We start from the raw sequence: 23,192 nt of genomic DNA, 5'->3' as shown, positions 1-23,192 counted from the left end.
TGTGGACACATGCTGGTGAGCAGTGGCGGCAGGCAGAGTGGCGCATGCTCGCGGCTGTCCTCACCGTGGTAATTAAAGGGCAGAATACCATTTGAAGTCCTTGGGGCACATTCCATTGCCCCGCTTGCATGGCACTCTTCCTCGGTTTTCCCGCGTCCACCGCACGACTCTGCTCAGTGACGTCTTTTAGTTTCACACCGATAACCCAATAGATTCCAAGCTACACTCCACGCTGTGCTTTATAGCGCAGGGAGTGTAGTAGTGTAGTAGTGTATATGCACTAGTTTTCTATTTAAAAAAAGTCTAGACAGATATTATTTAGATTTTTTAACTCTATCAACAAGGGTTTAGTATAATATAAACTGATGGTTCAGTATATTAGTAACAAATACAGTACCTTCTCTGAGAGTTACATGTTACATCCATAATGCATAATGTCATATCAATATTGCTTGAATTGAAGAATTGACGAAGACAAAATAATGTTTTCCTTTTTATCGTAAATACAGTATATTGTATATTTCACTGCAATAAACCATATTTTCATACGTTTTTAACTGGTAAATGTAAGGTCTTACTCTGTAAAACTAATTTTTACTGTAAATTCTAAGGTTATTGCAGTTTTGTGAAATACGGTTTTATCCTGTAGCATTTATACGATATTTTACTGTTAAATTTATGGACATTATTTACAGTGTGTGTTGCCAGCATGGATCTGCTGCTTAGGTTTTATTACATTAATTAGCAGAGGAATTAAGAATATATTCACCAGTTACTTAGAAGGTTATCTAGGTTTACTAATATATACAGAGTCATACAATTTTAGGTACAGATGTTGGTATTTGTTAATAAATCCTGTGTTATGCTTTTATTATAAAAATAAATTGTTACTTACTTTTAAATGTTTTTTGTTGTCCTCATGGTCACTTTTCTGGAATTACAACATCAAAAACAACCATAGATAACACACTCCTAAGATGAATAACATCATAAAAACCAGGTCAGCTTTCAGAACAGGCAAAGGACATGAGCACATCGGCCATTATTGCTTAGTTGGTATTCTCCAGTCCTTGGAAAACAACTTAGATGACATCAGGGATAGGAACAGGTACAAGTGAAACATCAGGGACTGTAATTTACTGAGGCATGGCTGACCTCACTGGTACTGGATTTGGCCCTGCAGGCTGTTAAAACCCTTTCTGTGTATCATATAGACAGAATGCATAAGCATGAACTAAAGTGGTGGCATGTGTGTCATTTTGAATGGCAGGTAGTCCAACAATGTAATAAATTTCCTATTCAGCCAGCTTGGAACCCTTGACCATCAAATGTCATCAGTTTTACCTCTGTTTAGGGTCTGGATGGTGAAACATTTTTGTAGATTGAGCTATTTCCAGTATGGTGGGCTAGACGAAACATCATTATTATTTGCAGATGACAATTTTTCATTTGCAAGTTGTTTACTTGTTACTACCTTAATTGGACCCCTGACATACACATGTACAATTTGCCAAGTAAGCATGTGATGAGCATCAGCACTTCCAGTACAAGATCTGGTTCTGTTCATGACTGGTACAACAGAAAAGCACTTGGCAACTCATCTGGCGATCAAGAGTCTGTGGCCAGGAATCATTGGGAACAAAATTGGCGAAACTCGCTCTCTCATATCCATAACACCAACACTATCCAATCATGTGTGTCTACACAAGCAAATAATAGCATCTTTCTCTGATTGTGTTAGACTGACCCCTAACAGTGAACAACAGTTTAAAAAGATATGTTCAGCTGGCTTAACATACCTCACAGCATAAATGAATAGCAACGACATGTGATATCCTTCACCCATCCTTGTTTGGTAGCTGTTGCTTGGAAGGTGGTAGGAAAAAATAGCAAAAACAAAAAATTTGGGAGAAAACCATAAGAAAAGACCAGGATGCTCTCTTCAGGTGAGGGAAGAGTCCTTGCCCCTAGTGTAGGAAGTTGCTTATGCACCTCACAGTGATGGGTATATTTATTAAGGGAAGGAACGGTCAAACACTTCAAAAACTGTCTCAATATATTAGAAGTCACTCTTACACAGACTAGAGCCACATCCCAAACTGCATACTGCAATAGAAATTACTATTTAAACATAGTAATTAGTGTGTATTTTGTGGTTCTCTCTGTATATGTGTATTGACCTGGCAGTCTGACTCATGGGATTACTCTGCAGAGTGTGGCAAAGCCCATGTTACAAAATGTTCTTGCTTAGCAGAAGCATTTGTCTACCAGATTAATCCTACACCCCACAGCATTATGCTTCTCTGCAACATATTATAATTCTTTTCTTTGCAGCAAAGATTCATGAATCCTGTTGGCCATAATATGGTATCGGTGCTAAAAGATGAATTTTCTTCACAGTTCTTCATAATACTTAATGCTTCTTATCTCTTGATACATTCTTTGATTTTTTATAAATATGCATATACATATTTTTTATTAAAAAACACATTTTCTAAATACAATTGCATTCCATTTTATGTATTGTCTGTAATGTTTTTTGAATTCAAATCTTTCAATGATCTTAATTGTCATTCAGATGAAGCTTGGTTAATTAAGATTTCACAAGAAAAGACATAAACCTAAAAAAAAGTGTACTTTTCTAAAATGCAACATTGTTAAGATATTGCAACATCGATTGACATGGCTACAGCACTACAGACTTTTTTGCTTTTTAAGCTTTTACCAAAAAACTATTTAGGCAACAAATTTTACAGGTCATATGCTTCTAGAAGCTTACACCAATTTTATTATCAATACTCATAATGTAATATGAATAATCTGCATTTTTTTTTATCTGTTTGAAGCGAGACAGTATAAAGACAATATAAAGTTGAAAAATACCCATAAGCAAACCTTAGAGGTAGCTTCTTTGCTACACATTTTCTGCATTATATGTATAAAAAAAAACAGCAATACTGTCTTTTGGCTGTGTCCTCATGGTATGAGTGATATTTGTTAGAGCCAGTTCTTAAGATAACATAACCATTGATCAGAAAGATATGGATTAGATGTATAATTTTATCTAAATTATATAAACTTTATCTTTGTTTCAAATGAAACGATTTCTTTTGCATTTGAGTACTTTAGAAAAATGTCGTCAAGGTTTTTTTTTTTTTATTATTATTATTATTTTTAAATAGATTAGATTAATAAATTCTACCCGATACGATTGGTCTTTAAGACGTTAGACACGGCGTGACGTCACATCGTTTAAAGACATTGACTCGGTGAAGTTCAGCAGAGGGAAAAGCAGTTGCAGCGCGAACTTATTTCAAACTCAGATCGCATCTTCAGATTTCTTTTTGAACTCTGCGACGAGAGACATTCATTCCTTCTGTTTGAGTTGGACTTCGTTACAGGGTTTTTTGGATTTATTTACGCGATTTCTAGGTATGCTTACACTGATTATATGATTTTTTAATAAATCCATTTGTTTTTGAGTGATGGGTTATACGTAATGTGCTGTTGTAGAAGTAATAATAATGATCATAATAATAATACGTTTTTTGTTGAGTTGCAGTCTGAGAAGAGTTTTAACTGTATTTTTTAGGGGTTTTTTTTCTTTTCATTTAAATTGAAAACCATCAAAAACTGTAACATTTCTATCATATCATTTCTATCATTAAGGGTGAAGGAGGAAAAAGATTCCAAAATTCATATGTTTACATACAAATAAAAATTACAGTTTGCCTTCCAAAAGAATTAATGTATACAACTGCACTTAAGTGCCTTTTTGAGATAATTTTTTTTTTTAATCGATTTTGTTTTTGTTATTATATACTAACGTTTCTACAACTTTTGGCAACTCTATACGTATCACTTAAAAAATACAAATCTTTTGACATATTACTGTGATCTAAGTCACTTTTTAAAGCTTCAGATCAATTTGAGATGCTGCACTTGTGACCTCAAGTGGACAAAACTGGAATAACATGATAAAGTATTTCCTTCTAAAAATTTAGGCATGAATGTTTCTCCTTCTCAAATGTAAATTCCTAAAATCTGATTTTTTTTCTTCTGCCAAACCAGGTTGCACAGATTTCTTCAGCCATTTCAGTGATAAACAGGACAGAGATGTCTACCTATGACAACGTCTCTATGGGTAATGGGTCGGAGGAAGACTACTATGAAGAAGATTATGCTTATGAACATTCAGAACTTAGGCAGTCACTCAACATCATGTCACTCATAGTTTACTGTTTAGCCTTTGTGCTTGGAGTGGTTGGAAATGGCATCGTGATCTGGGTGTCTGGATTCAAGATGAAGAAGACGGTAAATACAGTTTGGTTTCTCAACCTGGCAGTAGCAGACTTCCTTTTCACTGCCTTCTTGCCTCTCAGTGTGGCGTACACAGCCATGGGCTTCCACTGGCCATTTGGACGCTTCATGTGCAAGTTCAACAGTACACTCGGTTTCCTCAACATGTTTGCCAGTGTGTACATCCTGGTGGTAATTAGTGTGGACCGTTGCATATCAGTTGTGCATCCAATATGGGCGCAGAACCATCGAAGTGTCAGGTGTGCATCTGGACTAAGCCTTGGTGTCTGGCTATTTGCCTTACTCTTGAGCTCCCCCTACTTTGTCTTTAGGGACACTGCTCCAGACTACTATAATAAAAATGTTATCAACTGCTTTAACAACTTTGCCTTTTCTGATGATTATGAAACCAAAGAGGTAGTGGAGCTCCGATTCCTGCGACACCGTGCTATGATCATAACTCGTTTTCTCCTGGGGTTTGTAGTGCCTTTCTCAGTCATTGTCTCCTGTTATGCAATCATCATTCATCGCCTCAAAAGAAACCGTTCAATGTCTGGTCGCACAGGACGCCCTTTTAAGATCATCGCTGCTGTGATAACAGCTTTTTTCCTATGCTGGGCTCCATACCACATCTTAGTGCTGATCGAAATGGCTCACCACATGTCCCCTGTGAATAGCCTTATCCTGGAGCGTATAACTACAATTGGCATTCCCATAGCCACTAGTTTGGCTTTTCTCAACAGCTGCCTGAACCCATTATTATATGTGTTCATTGGTCAGGATTTCAAAGATAAGGTGCGAAAGTCTATCTTGAAAGTGCTGGAAACAGCATTCACAGAGGAGGTATCACGCACTAACACTTGCACAAACTCCATGCTTAATAACCGCTTTAAAGACCAAGGAAATAAGTCCTTTTCTGATGTAGAGCTATAATAAAAAATACAAATAAGCTTTTTCAGGAGATGTCAAACTTTTTGGCAACTACAGGAAACAACCTGGGAATGTATACAGCATGGAGGACAGAAATAAAAACTGAAAGCTGCAATCATTTTTTTTCATACTGTAACTGTTTAAATACAAATATTAACAGCAATGCAGCTTAAACTTCATGTTCATATGGACAGTGCTCCAAAGCCACTGTTTTGTACATATTTTGGAAGATTTTAAAATGTTGACATTTTTTTTGGACTGTAACCTAGAGATGTTAAAATGTTATTGGGCATATATAATGTACATCAACATTAAGAACATATGATTTAACTTTAATCAGGGACTAACACATGGGAATATAGAGTTTCTGCTTTGTTCATCTGAACATTTGGGTTCGATATTGAGTTTGGTGTGGAGTTGCACTACACATATATTTCCACTTCAGGATCAATAACATATCTATATAGACTTATGATTATTAGCATTAGACATTTTACAAATTAGTGTTTGTCACTTGAGAAGGTGACATAGACATATAGCACTATACTAAAGTGATCCTGAATGGGTGGTCAGTTTCTTTGCCAGTATATTTAAGAGATCCGGTGGTCTTCATGATAAAGGCATGCTGTTTGAGAGATGCTGTGTAAATGGTTTAATGCTCACAAGATAAAATGGTGATCAAAATGTTCAGACATTAATGGAGAATCTCCATAATAGCAATTATATAAGTGTGGATCTGGCTACGATAGTATGCTAGTACTATTGTACTGGCCACAATGATGTAACACCGGTATGCTAGCCTCTATTCTCAGGCTGTTGATAGTTGGGTTCCACATGACCGGCCATTTCTGAAGTTCTAGAACGGGCAGATATCCGAGATGCTAACAACTTGATTCTTTATTGTAAAGAAGAAGAATTGTTGATAGCAATAAAAAAAAACATTTTACTTTTGTATTAATTATGTGTTTTAAAGAACATATGAGGCTTAAAGTGGCTGGCATAAGTTTCATTTAACAGACATTTTATTTGTTCTGTACCATTAGAAATCTTATAGAAACATCAAATATCCTAACTAGAAGTTTATTTTTGTGTTTCAATATTACAGTTGACATTTTAATAAATTGGATACAAAAGCTCTTTTCATTTTCTTTGTCCTCTTTATGATAAAGACTTTTAAATATGCTACTTGATTAATGTATTCAAAACTGATTTTGTGTAGTAGCGTTTCTTTAAATAATAATGTATGTGTTATAGCCATGCTTTCGTTTAATATTTAATCAACATTTTTTATGAGATCATATGAGAATATATTTTCTAACCTTTTAAAAATCTATATATTTTGCTAAATGTGCTTTGTGGTTATTAACAAAATTAAATGCATGTAAAAAAAACTTAAGACTGATTTACTTTAAACTTGACTTAGCATTTATTACCATAAAAAGAAGTAAACTGTTGTCTGTTTTATATATATATATATATATATATATATATATATATATATATATATATATATAAGATGATTGTTCCTGTGATGGAAGCAAAGTAAAAAATCTTTATATGTAACAATTTACTAAGTGACATATCAAAAAGAGCACAAAGATGCTGAAATTGGGAGTCAGTTACTTACTTGCTATGGAATAATGTCAATGTTGGCTCATAAGACCACGTGAACTTCTTATACTTAGTCTTATATGCAAAGAAATAACACATACATGTTTCTATGATCAAAACAAAAATATCATAATATGTTCATAAGTAATTTTTGCTACGTCATATCCATATTATGTTTATGGTAAAATTTAAAGGTTAATTAAACTAATGATAACTTTTGTTCTACTGTACCTGACATCATATTTAAAAACCCAAATGCACAGTTTGATGTCTAAAGGCTGTCTATTAACACACACATATATATACACAGTGGTGTGAAAAACTATTTGCCCCCTTCCTGATTTCTTATTCTTTTGCATGTTTGTCACACAAAATGTTTCTGATCATCAAACAAATTTAACTATTAGTCAAATATAACACAAGTAAACACAAAATGCAGTTTTTAAATGATGGTTTTTATTATTTATGGAGAAAAAAAATCCAAACCTACATGGCCCTGTGTGAAAAAGTAATTGCCACCTGAACCTAATAACTGGTTGGGCCACCCTTAGCAGCAATAACTGCAATCAAGCGTTTGCGATAACTTGCAACGAGTCTTTTACAGCGCTCTGGAGGAATTTTGGCCCACTCATCTTTGCAGAATTGTTGCAATTCAGCTTTATTTGAGGGTTTTCTAGCATGAACCGCCTTTTTAAGGTCATGCCACAACATCTCAATAGGATTCAGGTCAGGACTTTGACTAGGCCAATCCAAAGTCTTCATTTTGTTTTTCTTCAGCCATTCAGAGGTGGATTTGGGGTCATTGTCCTGCTGCAGCACCCAAGATCGCTTTAGCTTGAGTTGACGAACAGATGGCCGGACATTCTCCTTCAGGATTTTAGACAGTAGAATTCATGGTTCCATCTATCACAGCAAGCCCTCCAGGTCCTGAAGCAGTAAAACAACCCCAGACCATCACACTACCACCACCATATTTTACTGTTGGTATGATGTTTTTTTTCTGAAATGCTGTGTTACTTTTACGCCAGATGTAACGGGACACGCACCTTCCAAAAAGTTCAACTTTTGTCTCGTAGGTCCAGAAGGTATTTTCCCAAAAGTCTTGGCAATCATTGAGATGTTTTTTAGCAAAATTGAGATGAGCCTTAATGTTCTTTTTGCTTAAAAGTGGTTTGTGCCATGGAAATCTGCCATGCAGGCCGTTTTTGCCCAGTCTCTTTCTTATGGTGGAGTCGTGAACACTGACCTTAATTGAGGCAAGTGAGGCCTGCAGTTCTTTAGATGTTGTCCTGGGGTCTTTTGTGGCCTCTCGGATGAGTTGTCTCTGCGCTCTTGGGGTAATTTTGGTCGGCCAGCCACTCCTGGGAAGGTTCACCACTGTTCCATGTTTTTGCCATTTGTGGATAATGGCTTTCACTGTGGTTCCTGGAGTCCCAAAGCTTTAGAAATGGCTTTATAACCTTTACCAGACTGATAGATCTCAATTACTTTTGTTCTCATTTGTTCCTGAATTTCTTTGGATCTTGGCATGATGTCTAGCTTTTGAGGTGCTTTTGGTCTACTTCTCTGTGTCAGGTAGCTCCTATTTAAATAATTTCTTGATTGAAACAGGTGTGGCAGTAATCAGGCCTGGGGGTGACTACAGAAATTAAACTCAGGTGTGATAAACCACAGTTAAGTTATTTTTTAACAAGGGGGGCAATCACTTTTTCCCACAGGGCCATGTAGGTTTGGATTTTTTTTCTCCCTAAATAATAAAAACCATCATTTAAAAACTGCATTTTGTGTTCAATTATGTTATCTTTGACTAATAGTTAAGTGTTTGATGATCAGAAACATTTTGTGTGACAAACATGCAAAAGAATAAGAAATCAGGATATGCATCTATATATATATATATATATATATATATATATATATATATATATATATATGCATACAAAGTATTGTTTTATTGAAAAAAGTTAGTGGCACAATGAGTAATTTACTGTTTGTTATTTAACTTGATTATACAGTACGTAAATATGTCACTTAGTATACAGAGGAAGTGGGAGTATGGGATGTGACACACCATAAATAAGAATAGTAATTCAGTGATGTTTCTTTAATTTTTTTAAATTAGGGTGCAATACCAAATGGTGTGAAAATAGGTGTCTGGGTTGTTTTGTGTGCAGTGTGAACAAATTTCTGAAGTAAATCGCATATCTATTTCCCAAAAATAGATAGCTTAATTTATGGAGTATTGTCATTTTGATAACTGTATACAGGGTCATACAGTTATCAAAATGACAATACCGGAGGACCTATAGGAAACTCTATGAACACAGACCCAATGTGGGAATCAAAACTGCACCTGAAGGTGTAAGATGACAATGCCACTAAGCCTCAGTGCCGTCAATGGGGGGAAACATTAATTCTTAAATATGTTATATGATTAGTGCTTGGAGTGTTAGGTAGTATATATGCTGGAAATAGAAAAATAAGGGTATATAGACAAATAGATGATTTATCCCGATTGATTAAGTATTCAGAAATATAAAAAAATAAATTAGTGAATTTAAAGTGCTCCAATTATGCCATTTTAAGGGTTCCTAATATTGCTTAATGAGTCTCTTAAAACAGGTTTACATGTATGCAAGGTCAAAAAAACACTTTAGTTTTCTCCAAAAATAGATTTAATTTTATCCCATTTCTAAATGATGCATAAACGACTCGTGTGAAGCAGTTTGAAGATTCAGTCTGTCTAAACCCCTCCTTTCTGTGAGCCCTCACTGCTGTGATTGGTCAGATGGCTTTATGACCCTTTATGATTGGTCTACCGCTGTACACTGCTACAGCGTGTGTCGGAAAACGAATTGCTCATGACCATAACTGAACGACAGTTTTGGAGACCCATCAATGCATATAAAAAATGGCGTCGGTTTTACCATGTAACGACCAGCTAATTTTATATTACCTGTGGCTACAAAAATCGAGAGATCTTATATCTTTGTGTTAGTGTTGCGTTAAAAGGCCGGTGAGCAAAAAGGACAAACACAAACAAGTAGATAAAGCAAACGTGTATTATACAAAACTAAATAAAGTAAACGAAAAAGGTTGTGTTATTTATCCTGGTATTTTCAAGCTGATTAATTTTTTATTAAAAAAAAAATAATTTTTAATCTTCTTAATTTTGTCCTAGTTCTTCTTCTTGTTGATTTTCTTTATTTTTTTTTTGTAAATGAAGACTGAGATTACTTTCCTCTTAGAACTACTTTCCCTGTTCCCCACGGAAGAGATGAAGATGACTCATTCATCTCTAGGAAGGAGACTCATTAACCTCTAGAAAGCATGCCTACTCTATTTTAATATAAGTGTAAAATGTAGCATCTTTCAAGAAAGATGCATTAAGATGGTCTGGGTGACTGGACATGCACCTGTGAAGCCATCCGAATAATTATTATTCGACTTGGACATACTCTTGTTGCCATGGACTTATTTTGTGTCTAAGTCAAATCTTTGCTAGTTTTTAAAAATGGTTATGATGTTGTAATGTAAAAGAATCAGTTACATACTGCTACACATCTGGTGGTCTCCAGGTATTTTATTGACCTTTAAGCAAAATAGAATGTGTATTCTTTTGTTTTATGCAGATCACTGTTTTAACTTTGACTAGGTTTGGAAGAATAAAGGTTTATGTAATGTTTGTATGTTTTAATTGTCAGAATATTGTTAGGCCAATTTGTTGTTATAGAAAAACAATTACTTTAACAAACTACATCAATAGAATACATCTTACCTTTTCGAGTAGATGAAAAGTTGGGCAAAGTCAACCCAAGAGAAATGTTGTCAATTTAGCCCACAACTAATACTACTTTGAGCTGACTTAAATAGTTTAATTAAAAGTTGAAAGTTGAGTCAACTTAAGATTTTGAACTGGGTACACATTGTGTCAACTAAACAGCAATGTGAAATATTTAGTTTGGCCAGCAAATTCCTCTAAAGGTTTGAGTAAACTTAAAAAAGCTGTGTAACTTGTTCAAATTCTAATTTTATTTGTCACATACACAGTCAAAAACAGTAGGATATGCCGTGAAATGCTTAAACGATAGCCTGTGACCTTAAATAAAAAGATTATCAATAGGAAATAAATATGGAATGAAATAAGAAATAAAATAAGGATAATAACTTTAGCTAAGGATTAATATATCTATAGAAGATATATACCTAGCTGTACGAATACACAAAATACAATAAAGAAAAACCTAACTGTATATATACGGTAAGAAAAGTCTATAAGTGTGTAATGTGCAATAAGGGTTTAGTCCTGTGTGGTGTAGTCCTCAGTCTCTTTGTGTTGGTCCTCAGGGAGCAGAATCGCTTTCTTGACCGCAACAGAGAAAACAGTCCATTGTTGGGGTGGCTGCGGTCCTGTACAATCTTGCTGTAGATAAAGCACTGTGCAGATGATGCGCTCAGCTGATCTCACCACCCTCTGTAGAACTCATCTGCCCTGCATGGTGCTGTTCCCAAACCAGGTCGTGATGTTTCTCGTCAGGATGATCTCTATGGTGCAGAAGTAGAAGTTTCTAAACACCCTGGAGGGCAATCTAAACTCTTTCAAGCGTCTGAGATACTGTAGTAGAGGCGCTGCCGGGCTTTTTTCACCATGGTGTTGATGTGAGAGAACCATGAAAGGTACTGCGTAATGTGAACAGCAAGATATTTGATTGTGTAAAGCTGCTTTGTGACAATGACAATTGTTAAAACGCTATACAAATAAAATTGAATTGAATTGAATTGAATATTTGAAGCTGTCCACTCTCTCTACTGGGCTCCTATTTATGACAGGTTTCTGGTAGTTCCTCTCCTGATTTGTAATAAATCCACTATCAACTCCTTTGTCTTGCTGACGTTTAGAAGAAGATTGTTCCTCTGGCACCAGTTCTCCAAATTTCCAATTGCCTCCTGGTAGATCATCTCATTGTTGTCAGTGATCAGACCCACCAGATGGTGTCATCAAAAAACTTGATGATGGTGGAGTATCGCCATAGGAGTACAGCAGCAGGCTTAGAACACAACCCTGGGGGGCTCCAGTGCTGAGAGTGAGGGAGGCTGAGACATGTCTGACCATCCTTACTGTGGTCTGCCAGTTAGGATATTTGAGATTAACTGACACAGAGAGTGTGATGGGAATTATGGTATTAAATGCTGAACTGTAGTCGACAAAGAGCATTTTAACTTGTGTACAGGTGAGAGAGATGTGTGGAGCAGGTGAGAGATGGCATCGTCTGTAGAGTGGTTTGGATGGTAAGCAAACTGTGGGGTCAAGTGTATTAGGTAGTGAAGAAATTATGAATTCTCTGACCAGCTGCTCAAAGCACTTAATTACTACTGAGGTGAGGGCTACAGGGCAATAATCATTGAGGGAAGCAGGATGGGGTTTTTTAGAGACAGGAACAATGGTGGAACCTTTAAAGCATGTGGGGATTGCTGACTGGGATAAGGAGAGGTTAAATATCTCTGTGAACACAGGTGCTAGCTGGTCTGTGCAGGATCTAAGGACTCGACCTAAGATGCCATCTGGTCCTGCTGCTTTTCGGGTGTTCACTCTTCTGAAGGCTTTCCTAACATCATGCTCGGAGATGATGAACATGTTTCTGGTGATGGCAGGGTCTTTCTGTCTGCATACCTAGCATATTTAGCAGCAAGCATAGAAGACGTTTAGCTAATTTGCCAGAGACACATCCGTGTTTGTCCTACAGGATGTTGGTGCTTCATAGCCCGTTTATCTCTTAATCTCTGCCACAGGCTCCTAGAGTCACTCTATTGAAGCTGTGACTCTAGTTTCCTCTCATAGCGCTGCTTCGCCGCTTTCCGGACGTTGTACTGTATGATGCAGCCTTGTACAGGCCCATGTCACCAGAAGCAAGTCCTGCGTTATAGGCAGCGTTGCGAGATCTCAGAGAATCGCGGATAGTTTTATCCACCCACTGCTTCCAATTGGAAGCAGTTTTTAATTTTTTGTATTACCATATTTTTTGTACAGTATCATCCACTAGTTTCCCAATGAATCCCACAACTGCTTCCGAAATTGTGCCTTGTAGCCGTCCTTGACTGTTGTATAAGAATGATCCAGTGTCCTTTCTGGTGCGGCTGGTGATATGCTAATAAAAGTTGTGCGTTTGAGATTGGCGTTGTTAAAGTACCCAGCCAAAATAAGCGTGGCGTCCGGTTTGCATTTGGTGTTGTGTGAGTGCCTAAGGCAGTAACCGTGTCCGCTTGACAGCGTTGATATTGACCGATGTAAACTCCGGAAAAAGGTAAAAGGGACGACATTTGATGGTCAATAGTTCCAGGTTGGGTGTGCAGGAGCGTATGAGATATCAGTTTAAACTATATGAGGTGGAAAACCACAAAACACACCTTATCTAGAGGATATCTAAAGAACATCACTGGACCCCTACTGGCCCCCCCCTGCAGTTTACTTATACAGTGAAACCTCGGATTACAAGTAACGCAGTGAGTGTTCAACAAGACGAGCAAAGATTTGTAATAAATTTTGACTTGACAAACGAGCAAGTCTTGGTTTACGAGTACCAAGTGTCATGTATCAAGCATTCGCTTCTTGTTTTGATGACAACCGTCACTTGATCACAACTGAGCCAATGTTTTTGCTTACTCTGGTGCAGTCAACATGAAACTACACTTCATCCTCTTGAAGACAAACCAGGGACTTATGGGTCTTGTTAATAGATTTTACATCAGCTTTTAATGCGATCATTCCAGCACTGCTCTACACCAAACTAACCCAGCTCTCTTTCAGTGGATCACCAGTTTTCTGATAGACAGGCAACAGCTAGTAAAACTGGGGAAATTCTTATCCAACAGCCACACTACCAACACTGAAGCCCACCAGAGATATGTTTTCTCCCGACTGCTCTTCTCCCACTACACAAATGATTGCACCTCTACAGACTCCTCTGTATGGTCTCTATGGTGATCAGTCTGCATATAGAAGCGAGATTGAGCAGCTGGCTGTCTGGTGGAGTCACAACAACCTGGAGCTGAAAATGCTCAAAACACTGGAGATGATTGTGGACGTTAGGAGAAACCCCCCTGCACTTCCTCCACTTACCATCATGAATAGCACGGTGACAGTCATTCTGGTTCCTGGGCATCAACATTTCTCAGGACCTGAAGTGGAACAATCACACTGACTCCATTGTTAAAAAGACCCATCAGAGATTGTATTTACTTCGTCAGCTGAAAACCTGCCACAGCAGCTGCTCACACAGTTCTACTCAACTGTAATCAAATCTGTCCTGTGCACTTCAATAACTGTCTGGTTTGGCTCAGCTACGAAATCGGACACCAAAAGACTGCAAAGGTAATTCCTCAGGTAATTTACCTCATAAACAGTTAAACATTCTTTTTTCTGTGCAATGAATATAGTTAAAAGTTTTTCTCTCTGTGCAATCAATATATGTGCAATATTGTGTGCAATACTACTGTGCAATATACTATGCAATACTACTGATATTTATTTCACTTATTTGATAAAATTCCCACATCTTACTTCAATTGTTGTAAACTTTTTTTTTTACATGTTATGTGTTTTTGTCATCTCTGGAAGCCCTGTCACAAAAAGAAATTTCTTGCATGTGCAAACATACTTGTCAATAAAGCTCTTTCTGATTTTTATTAAAATTTTATTTCTAAATCTAATTTATACACATTTTTTACATTCCGTATAAAATTCAATAATTTTCTTTTGATTTTGTAAAACTGCTTAGTGACAGTGACATTTTTTGAAAGTGCTATGCAAATAAAATTGAATTGAATTATTTCAATGTTTTTTCTTAATTTTTATTATTCCCTTTTTCCCCCAGTTTTCTCCTTAATTTAGTCATGTCCAATTCCTCCCCGTCACTAGGGGGCTCCTACATTGAAGCTACTACTACCACTCATTCGGGAGGGCTGAAGACCAAAGAGGTCCCGAAGAGCCGAGGGCCAGCTGAAAGCAACTTTTCAAACTGCTCGTTCATGCACACAGACACCCCTGATTGGCTGTAGAGCCGGGATTAATGTAGGAGCACTAAGTATCTCTCATCCCTCCCTTCTGAGAGAGCTCGGCCAATCAGATCTCCCTAAACCTGCAGCTGCGAGAGGCTGCGAGAGGTTACAGCATCACCCGGGAATCGAACTCGCCATCTCCAGATGGTAAAAATCACTTCCAGTATCTAGGCCTTAGATTAGCTTCTGTACTCTCTACAGGTGAAAGAAAGGAAAGCTGTGGGTAAGAATCAGTGGCGATATATAAAATCTAAAAATGGGCTGTATTGGTTGGAATGCATTCTTGCAAGATTGTCACTTGGGCCACCATGTAAATCCATGCCTGTCACCTTTGTTTACAGCGATCAGTGGAAGGTGTCCTCTTACATGAGTAAATCCATGTTTAGTGCTGGTATAATTCCTGAGCTGCCTGTGCCCCAACTTCTAGGGGAAGAGGAAGGCAGCAGTGACACACCTCTGGCATGGTTGGTGCAACCACCTACTGATGGCAGCGACGCTAAAATGGAAGGTAAGGCTGATGATCCCTCTAACCCAGTGGTTCTCAAACATTTTCTGTCATTCCCCACTTAAGGGGGTGGGCGAATTTTCAAGCCCCACTTTTCAACAAAATGATAACCAAAACGGCCAAGTTTACTATTTATTAAAAAATCAATTTGTAGACCAGTAAGATCAAATAACACCAAGTTCAAAACAGATAAAATACACGTGCATTTGTTATAACAGGCTTACTTCGTCACTTATCTAGAGCTTTCTTTCAAAGAAGTTGAGTGGCTTATTAACGTGACTGGGGTGTGTTGTCGATAAGTGTCTTCCTACTTTGTCTCATGCTGTCTGCTGCCAGCGGTTTAAGACACAAAACACACAAGGGTCTCTCCTCTGCCCCCACCATCCCCACCATGAATCCAAACGCAACATACAGTAGGCTTCATCATGTTTTCCTTTCGGCTGGATTTTTGGTTGATTAGGCTGATAGTGCTGAATCACCTGCTTTTTTGTGGTCCATGTAACAAATGTATCCATTGATGTTATTATGCTCACTACATACAGTACGCTACTGTGTTATGGCCTAAAATGCCCCCCCCCTGCCACAGATTGCCCCCCCACACACATAATCTCTTTCAAATAATATATTAGAACATAAATTCATAGGTATATGGTTTACAAATGACAAATTATAACAAATGAATTTAATTATAAAGTAAGCAATATAAAAAAAAAATTGTATAGGAGAAAAAATATATAAATTAGCCTATATATTTTTTTCATATACAACATGTATATTTTTATATTGCTTATTTTATAATAAAAATCGTTTCCTGTAATTTTTCACCACAAACAATATTTATTTAGTGTAATTTGTGATAAATAATTTGTTATTTGTACATTGACAAACCCCTGCAAAATAAATGTGCCATAAAATAATCATTTTGGGGGATTTGTATTAATCGTCTCGACGGCTGTCACGTGCCTAGGGTTAATTATAATAGTAATAATATATTTGATAATAATAAACCTTTAAATGTATGTCCTAATATAATAATTTTTTTATGTAGATTATGTAGGGGGGCAATCCGTGGCAGGAGGGCATTTTATCGCATAACACGTGTTTGTGTCCGCGTTAAAGTTAGTTTGATATTCGCATCTCCGAATTCAATAGCTGCGTAAATAAACCCGAAAATAAGATACTCACATATATTTCCTCTCTATATCGTCTTTAAGCTACATCCGCCTTAAATTATACATGTTTAGAAGCATAAACACCATTATTCTCAACGGCGCAACAAATGACTTAGGGATCATCGCAAAATGCCGCACACCCACAAAATCGTAGAACGATATTGATCTTCCCTTCTGTTCAGCGCCTGAAGAATTAAAAAGCAACTTTGTTACCACACTGGAAACTAGAAATGCCAGACTAGTACTGCCTGAAAAAATACAGAAACATCAGCATACACATTGGAATGAATGAAACTACATATATAATACCGAATGCTCTAACCCATATGTCCAGCTATCTTAACAGGTCAAGAAAGATGGCAGCTTTGCACAGTTTCAACAACACAATGATACGAGGCTCAAAAACTGCTGATAACAAGTGGTAGCAATAGAGGTTGAAGCCAAAGCAACCTTGCAGCCCCAGCCAGCCTCACACTTCTTTGTACGAAATAGCTTGTTATATTATCAGCCTGTATGACGAGAAACTAATGTTGGGAGTCCCACAGGCAAAAGTCGATACTGTTGTGCAAATGACACCATTTAGCAGCCACCTTGGAACAAATAGCACGATAGAAAAGATCAAGGATAGTTTTCACTGGGTGGGGCCAACGCAGAGGTGTGTAATTTTTTTAGGCAAAACACTTATTTTTAAGCCCACCTCCACATCGCTGATTCCACTGCCCATAATCAGCTAACCCTTTGGGAAAATGGACCTATTTGGGCTGTGGCCAAAATTGGTGAAAGGTCATAAGTACATATTGGTAATCACAGAATATGCCAGAGTGAAAAAAACATCATGAGAGAGCTGGTGCAGCTCTTCAGCAAAGTGGGCCTCTTGAAGAAACTTCTCACTGACCAGGGTACGCCGTTCATGTCCAAATTCATGTGTTATGTGTGCTGGCTGTTGGAGATTAAGCAGATCCGCATGTCAGTATACCATCCCCAGATGGACAGCTTGATGGAACGTTTCAATCAAACACTTAAGCGGATGCTCCAGAGAGTGGTGGACAAAAGTGGCCGCAACTGGGACCAGGCCCCACTGATGGCGGGCTACTCAGTGCAGGTGCGTCTCACACACACACACACACACACACACACACACACTGCGGACAAGGTTTGATGGTCTAAGCAAAAAGAACAGGCACTTAATAGCTAAAAGCCCACCTCACTTCACTTTAATAAGCAATTTGCTTCTCTATAGTGGCTGGCGAGAGCTAGAGACACTAACCCCCAGATAACCCAATGGTTTCTCTCAATACAGTACTACAGAATTCATACAGCAGGTGTAAGCTAGTAGTTATGGAGGCGGGGATGCTGTAACGGCGGGGCACTCAGTGCAGGCGCTTATTGTACTCACTGCGCACACAATATAGGGTATGCCTAATAAGAGGGTAGGTCGACGAAACTTACCTGAGCTGGAGGCTCATCAAAGGATGGCGATTCTAGCATCCATGCAGTCTTTTAAGCGGGCCCATCGCTTCTACCCAGTGAGTAGGGAGTACTTGAGCTAGTACTTTTACACTGCTAGTCTCCCTGCGTCTGAGTCCTGTTCGTCTAGGACATTTGTTCAAAGTTTTGTGCCAGTTCTTGCTGAAACAAGCTCTCCTGGCAGCTTATATATTCAGGCCACTCAAAGGAGCCCAGAGCATTTAGAGGAAATACTTCAGGTGATTTGGTAGTTTGAATTATCCATCAAAATCAAGAATCACCTACGCGAATGATGGGGGAATTATTAAGTTAGCATGGAATTCAGTAATTTGCAGGTGTAGCCTCCCATTCTCCTTTTAAGCACTTGTAGACAGACCCTGGGGAGTCCATTCAGGAACCTATGCAGCTACACTCATACCCCTTTTTTACTGCTCTGGTTCCCTTGCCGGTTCCGTGCCGGTTCCTAATTTTGGAACCAGTGCCACGCTTTTCCACAGGAAAAACTTGGTGCCGGTACCCTAAAATAAGCACCGAACCAGCCCCTAAACTCTGCTGGTCTAGTTGCAAGAACCTGTGACGTCATGAGTGGTGGGCGGAGTTATAGGGAGCGTTAAAAAAAATGGCAGAGACCCAAAGTCTGTTAATGTGGAGCGCGGACGAAACAAAAGCGCTTTTGGCATTTTGGACATTCGCCAAGATTCAGCAAAAATTGGAAAGTGTTTTAAGAAAAAAAAAAGTGTATGAGGAAATAACAGAAGAACTAATAGTCAAAGGCTTCACACAAATAACCGACCAAATAGTGAATAAGCTAAAAACTTTTAAAAAAAACTGAAGAAAGGCTTTCAGCGGTTATACCACGTCGAATAAGCTGCCTTTGGATACTAAAATACATTTTGATATTAGTTTGGAGAATAAACAGAAAACTGACTTTGGCCATGGTTGTTTCTGTTTAGTGGGCGTGGCCTGTGATGTATTATCATGCAGCTCCCGCCGAGCTCCTGTCTAGTGTAAATGCGGTACCTGGCACCAGCACCAGTGTAGTGGAAATGAGGTAACAGGTGCTGCTAAGCATGCCCCTCAAAGGAAGAGGCAGGTAGAGGCAGTATTGTGCCAGACTGGCCGTAGGCATTCACAATGGCATGTGTCAGGAGTGGGGGGGCCTGTGTCTGGAGCTTTGCCCAAATATCTCTGGTCTCTTTGTCTGAATCACTTTCGTCTGATGACATACTTAAGATGCTAGCCTAGAAGCCTTTTTTTTAATCTGGAGCAGCATTTAAAATGTATTGATGATACCTTTAAGTTTTAATGTGCTGCTGTTAGTTTAGTACAACCGCTGGGACAAAAACTAATTGAAAAATGACTTTTGCACAGTTCTCCAATCTGTGAAAAACTGGGACAAAAACTAATTGAAAAATGACTTTTGCACAGTTCTCCAATCTGTCAGTAATGCAAGTCAATGACAATAAACTTGCAAAGTGCGCTTCCTGTTTTGACACAGAGCGTCGCATCATCACAACTGAGCCAACGCTTTTTCTCTCTCTGATGCTGCGTGTATTCATCTCCCCTGCTGGGTCTTAGTGCTCGTCCCTAACTGGTATAATCAATCCGTGTGCGTGTGTGTGTGTTTGTGTGTGTGTTTTCTTTCTTTTGCGCTGCAGAGTGTGTGTGTTATGTGTGTGCGCGCATAATTTGACACCGCGCCTGTTCAAACACAAACACATACACATGCTCTCTTTCTCTCTCATTTACTGTGTGTCAGTGTTTGAGTGTGTGTGTTATGTGTGTGTGTGTTTTTCTTTCTCTTGCGCTGCACAGTGTATGTAAAACACTCATTGGTCGGGATTTATTTTTACTTTTAAGGTAACATGCAGGTTAATTTGTTTTATTTTTACTTTATATTTTGTGTTAATTATTTTTATTTATTTAGTTTTTGCTGCTTCCGGAACCAATTATGCTCATAATCCAAGGTCCCACTGTATTTTAATCCAACTCAGCCCCAAGGGACCAGGTAGTTCTTATTCTTTGTCCTTTTTTTTCATATAGGATGGATAGCAAGCCATGGCATTGCAACCTGCCCTCAAAGGAACCCCCCTTGAGGTTGTAAATCCCTTCCACACATTTTGGCCATTTTGAGCGTGAAAAAGAACTTCCACAATGCTCTTTGGTAGGAGCAGACCCAGCTGAGAATTAAAGCTTTCTAATCCCTTCGACTTCATGTTTAAATTTCAACTATTATGCAAAGAAATTCAACCCCCAACATTTTATATCTCAATATTGAGGAGAAAAAAAGAGCTGATTGTTTACTCCAGAATGTTGAATTTCAACTTTCCAACAGTGCCATGGTGAGAAAGAGAAGAGCACAGAGTATCATTTTATCCATAGTGCAGAGGACCTAACCTGGACCACCAACACCAGTTGCTTTGCCAAGAAACAAGAGTGCCTGCATTTTTTCCAGTGGCTGAAGAGGATGGGTGGCAAGCAGTGTAAATTTGTACATAGGCACAAGTCAGGAAATGGATACAAAAACATTGCAAAGGTTTTCTCACTACTTCGAGCACAGTGAAGTCGACAGTGCCTTGCAATAGTATTCTACATTTTGTCACATTGAAACCATAAATGTGTGTATTTTATTGGGATGCAGCAAACCACAATATCATAACCATGGTACAATATGGTACAATATCTTCCTTCATTGCATCCAGCTATAATCATTGCACTCAGTGTATATAACTCCTTCTCTGTGTACTGTTTGTATATGAAAATTATTTATCATGGAATACAAGCCTCACCCCCACTTCACTAATTCCAACATACAGATCACTCATCAAGAGTTTAAAACCAGTTCTGAAGCAGGTGAAAACCTGGCTAGCAGGAGCCATCTCTACTCTGATGGACTATTTAGAAAGCACTAACTGGAACATGTTCAGTGAGGCTGCAACTTACATTGACTTCACTAACAGGAGAACACATTATCAGCTACCAGCTCCATCAACAAATGCACGGATGATGACACTGTCTCCAAGAACGTCTCGGGTTACTTTGCTGTAACCCTGTTCCCTTTCAACGGCTACACTCGAACACACTGCTGCGTGAAAACGCTATGGGAACATCTTTTCGTGTTGCCGGTTGTGGAGCATGTGTGTATCAAACACGGCAAATTTTGGCTTATATAACCTCGGTCAGGTGATGTTGCTGATAAGACGCACCTGCAGGTTATAAATAGGAGTAAACCGGAAACTTTCCCCAGATTGATTTTGTCTGAAGGGACGTCCGGTCACATGAGCAGTGCGGCATTGGAGCGCAGCATCTCGTTCCCGCCTTTTCAGGGAACAGAGTTACAGCAAAGTAACCCGAGACGTTCCCTTTCAAAGGCTACACTCGATGTTGCGTGAAAACACTATGGGAACGAGAATACCAAGGCCGCCGCACTGCAAGTGTCTGGACCCCCGGGTTGTGTAGCGTGTGCGCACTAAGACCGAGGAGGTCTCAGAACTATCTCTGGGAAGCTGACTCGAGGACCCATGACCCCGGAGTAGCAGGCACATCCAGGCTATAAAATCTAACAAATGTGTGCGGAGAGGACCAACCTGCCGCGTCGCACACTTGCTGCAGGGGAACACCTCTTGCCAGAGCGATAGATGAGGCAATCCCCCTGGTTGAATGAGCCCTAATTCCTGGAGGCGAAGTGAGCCCACGCGCCTCATAGGAGAGGGCAGTAGCATCCCTCACCCAGTGTGACAGAGTCTGTGTAGTGGCGGCCGCCCCCCGGTTGGGGCCCCCAAAGCATATAAAGAGCTGCTCTGTTTTATGCCACTGGCTGGTGCGGTGGACGTAAATCTGAAGAGCACATACTGGACACAATAAGTGAAGTCTTTTCTGCTCTGGAGCTGTAAAAGGCGGAGGACAGAAGGCCTCAAAAACAACAGGGTGCATGGTTGAGAATGGAACTTTCGGAAGATAGTTCTGGTGAGGATGCAGAACAGCCCTGACTAGCCCAGGGGCAAAGTGTAGGCAGGATGGGGAGACTGAAAAGGCGTGCAGATCTCCAACTCTCTTCAGAGAGGTAATGGCCATCAGAAAAACCATCTTAAGGGTCAGAAACCTGACAGGCGCTGACTCTAGAGGTTCAAAAGGGGTGTCAATTAGACCTTCGAGCACAACAGATAAATCCCATGACGGGACAGTGGCTCTAGTGGGTGGCCTTAACCGTTTAGCTCCACGAATGAAACGGGCAACTAAAGGGTGCTTTCCCACTGTTACCCCATCAGCAGGAACGTGGCAGGCTGAAATAGCGGCTACGTACGTCCTGAGAGTACTAGGGCACAAGCCCGAGGACAACTTTTCCTGCAGAAACTCCAGTACTAAAGCAATTCGGCAGTGAACTGGGTACACGGCAGCTTTGTCATGCACCAACTTCAAAATACATTCCATTTGAGGGCGTAGGCTTGCCTAGTGGAGGGAGCCCTAGCATTTAAAATAGTGTCAATAACGCTGGCAGAAAGGCCAGCTTGACTTAGTTGGTCCCGTTCAGGGGCCAAACGTGAAGGTTCCAAAGCTCGGGCCGGGGATAAAATATTGTCCCCTGCACCTGAGACAGAAGATCCCTCCTCACTGGAATCACCCATAGTGAGCTGTCGAGGAGAGATATTAGGTCCGAGAACCAAACTCTGGTCGGCCAACAGGGCGCTATCAATAAGAGGCGCAAATGCTGTTGACGGACCCTCGCCAGAAGTCCCGGGAGCAGAGCTATCGGAGGAAACGCGTAAAGGCGTAATTTGGGCCACGTATGGGCCATGGCGTCCAGACCCAGGGGAGCTGGATGAGTCAGAGAGTAGTAGAGGGGACATTGTGCTGTCTCTTGGGAGGCAAAGAGGTTCACCTCTGCTGTAAAATTTTTTTTCTAGATCTAACTGACTACTTCGGGATGGAGCTTCCATTCCCTGTGTCTGCTCCCACATTTATGTGCCCTGGAATGTAAATCGCCCTGAGGGACAGGAACTTGTCCTGTGCCCAAAGCAGAACCTAGTTTGTTCAAGCGGCGCGAGCGCAGTCCGCCCTGGCGATTTATGTAGGAGACTACCGATGTGTTGTTCCCCCGCACTAGAACATGGTAGCCTCTCAACTGCTGGAGGAAATGCTGTAGGGCCAAAAAT

At 39.4% G+C, this 23,192-nt stretch overlaps 1 protein-coding gene across 1 annotated transcript; it reads left to right on the top strand.

The window, feature by feature from the left end:
* The first annotated feature begins 3,291 nt into the window (after window positions 1-3,291).
* On the top strand, window positions 3,292-6,353 carry fpr1 (formyl peptide receptor 1). Its single transcript, XM_053493662.1, has 2 exons — window positions 3,292-3,432; window positions 4,072-6,353. The coding sequence occupies exon 2, from the start codon at window positions 4,117-4,119 to the stop codon at window positions 5,230-5,232; it is 1,116 nt and encodes a 371-aa protein (XP_053349637.1). The 5' UTR covers window positions 3,292-3,432; window positions 4,072-4,116; the 3' UTR covers window positions 5,233-6,353.
* Window positions 6,354-23,192: the final 16,839 nt, after the last annotated feature.

The sequence above is a fragment of the Clarias gariepinus genome, chromosome 4 (genome assembly GCF_024256425.1).
Source record: "Clarias gariepinus isolate MV-2021 ecotype Netherlands chromosome 4, CGAR_prim_01v2, whole genome shotgun sequence".
NCBI classification, from domain to species: domain Eukaryota; kingdom Metazoa; phylum Chordata; class Actinopteri; order Siluriformes; family Clariidae; genus Clarias; species Clarias gariepinus.
This window is presented reverse-complemented; position numbering and strand designations above follow the sequence as displayed.

Coding starts and splice junctions, on each gene's coding strand:
- fpr1 (XM_053493662.1), top strand. CDS start 4,117: ATGTCTACCTATGACAACGTCTCTATGGGTAATGGGTCGGAGGAAGAC.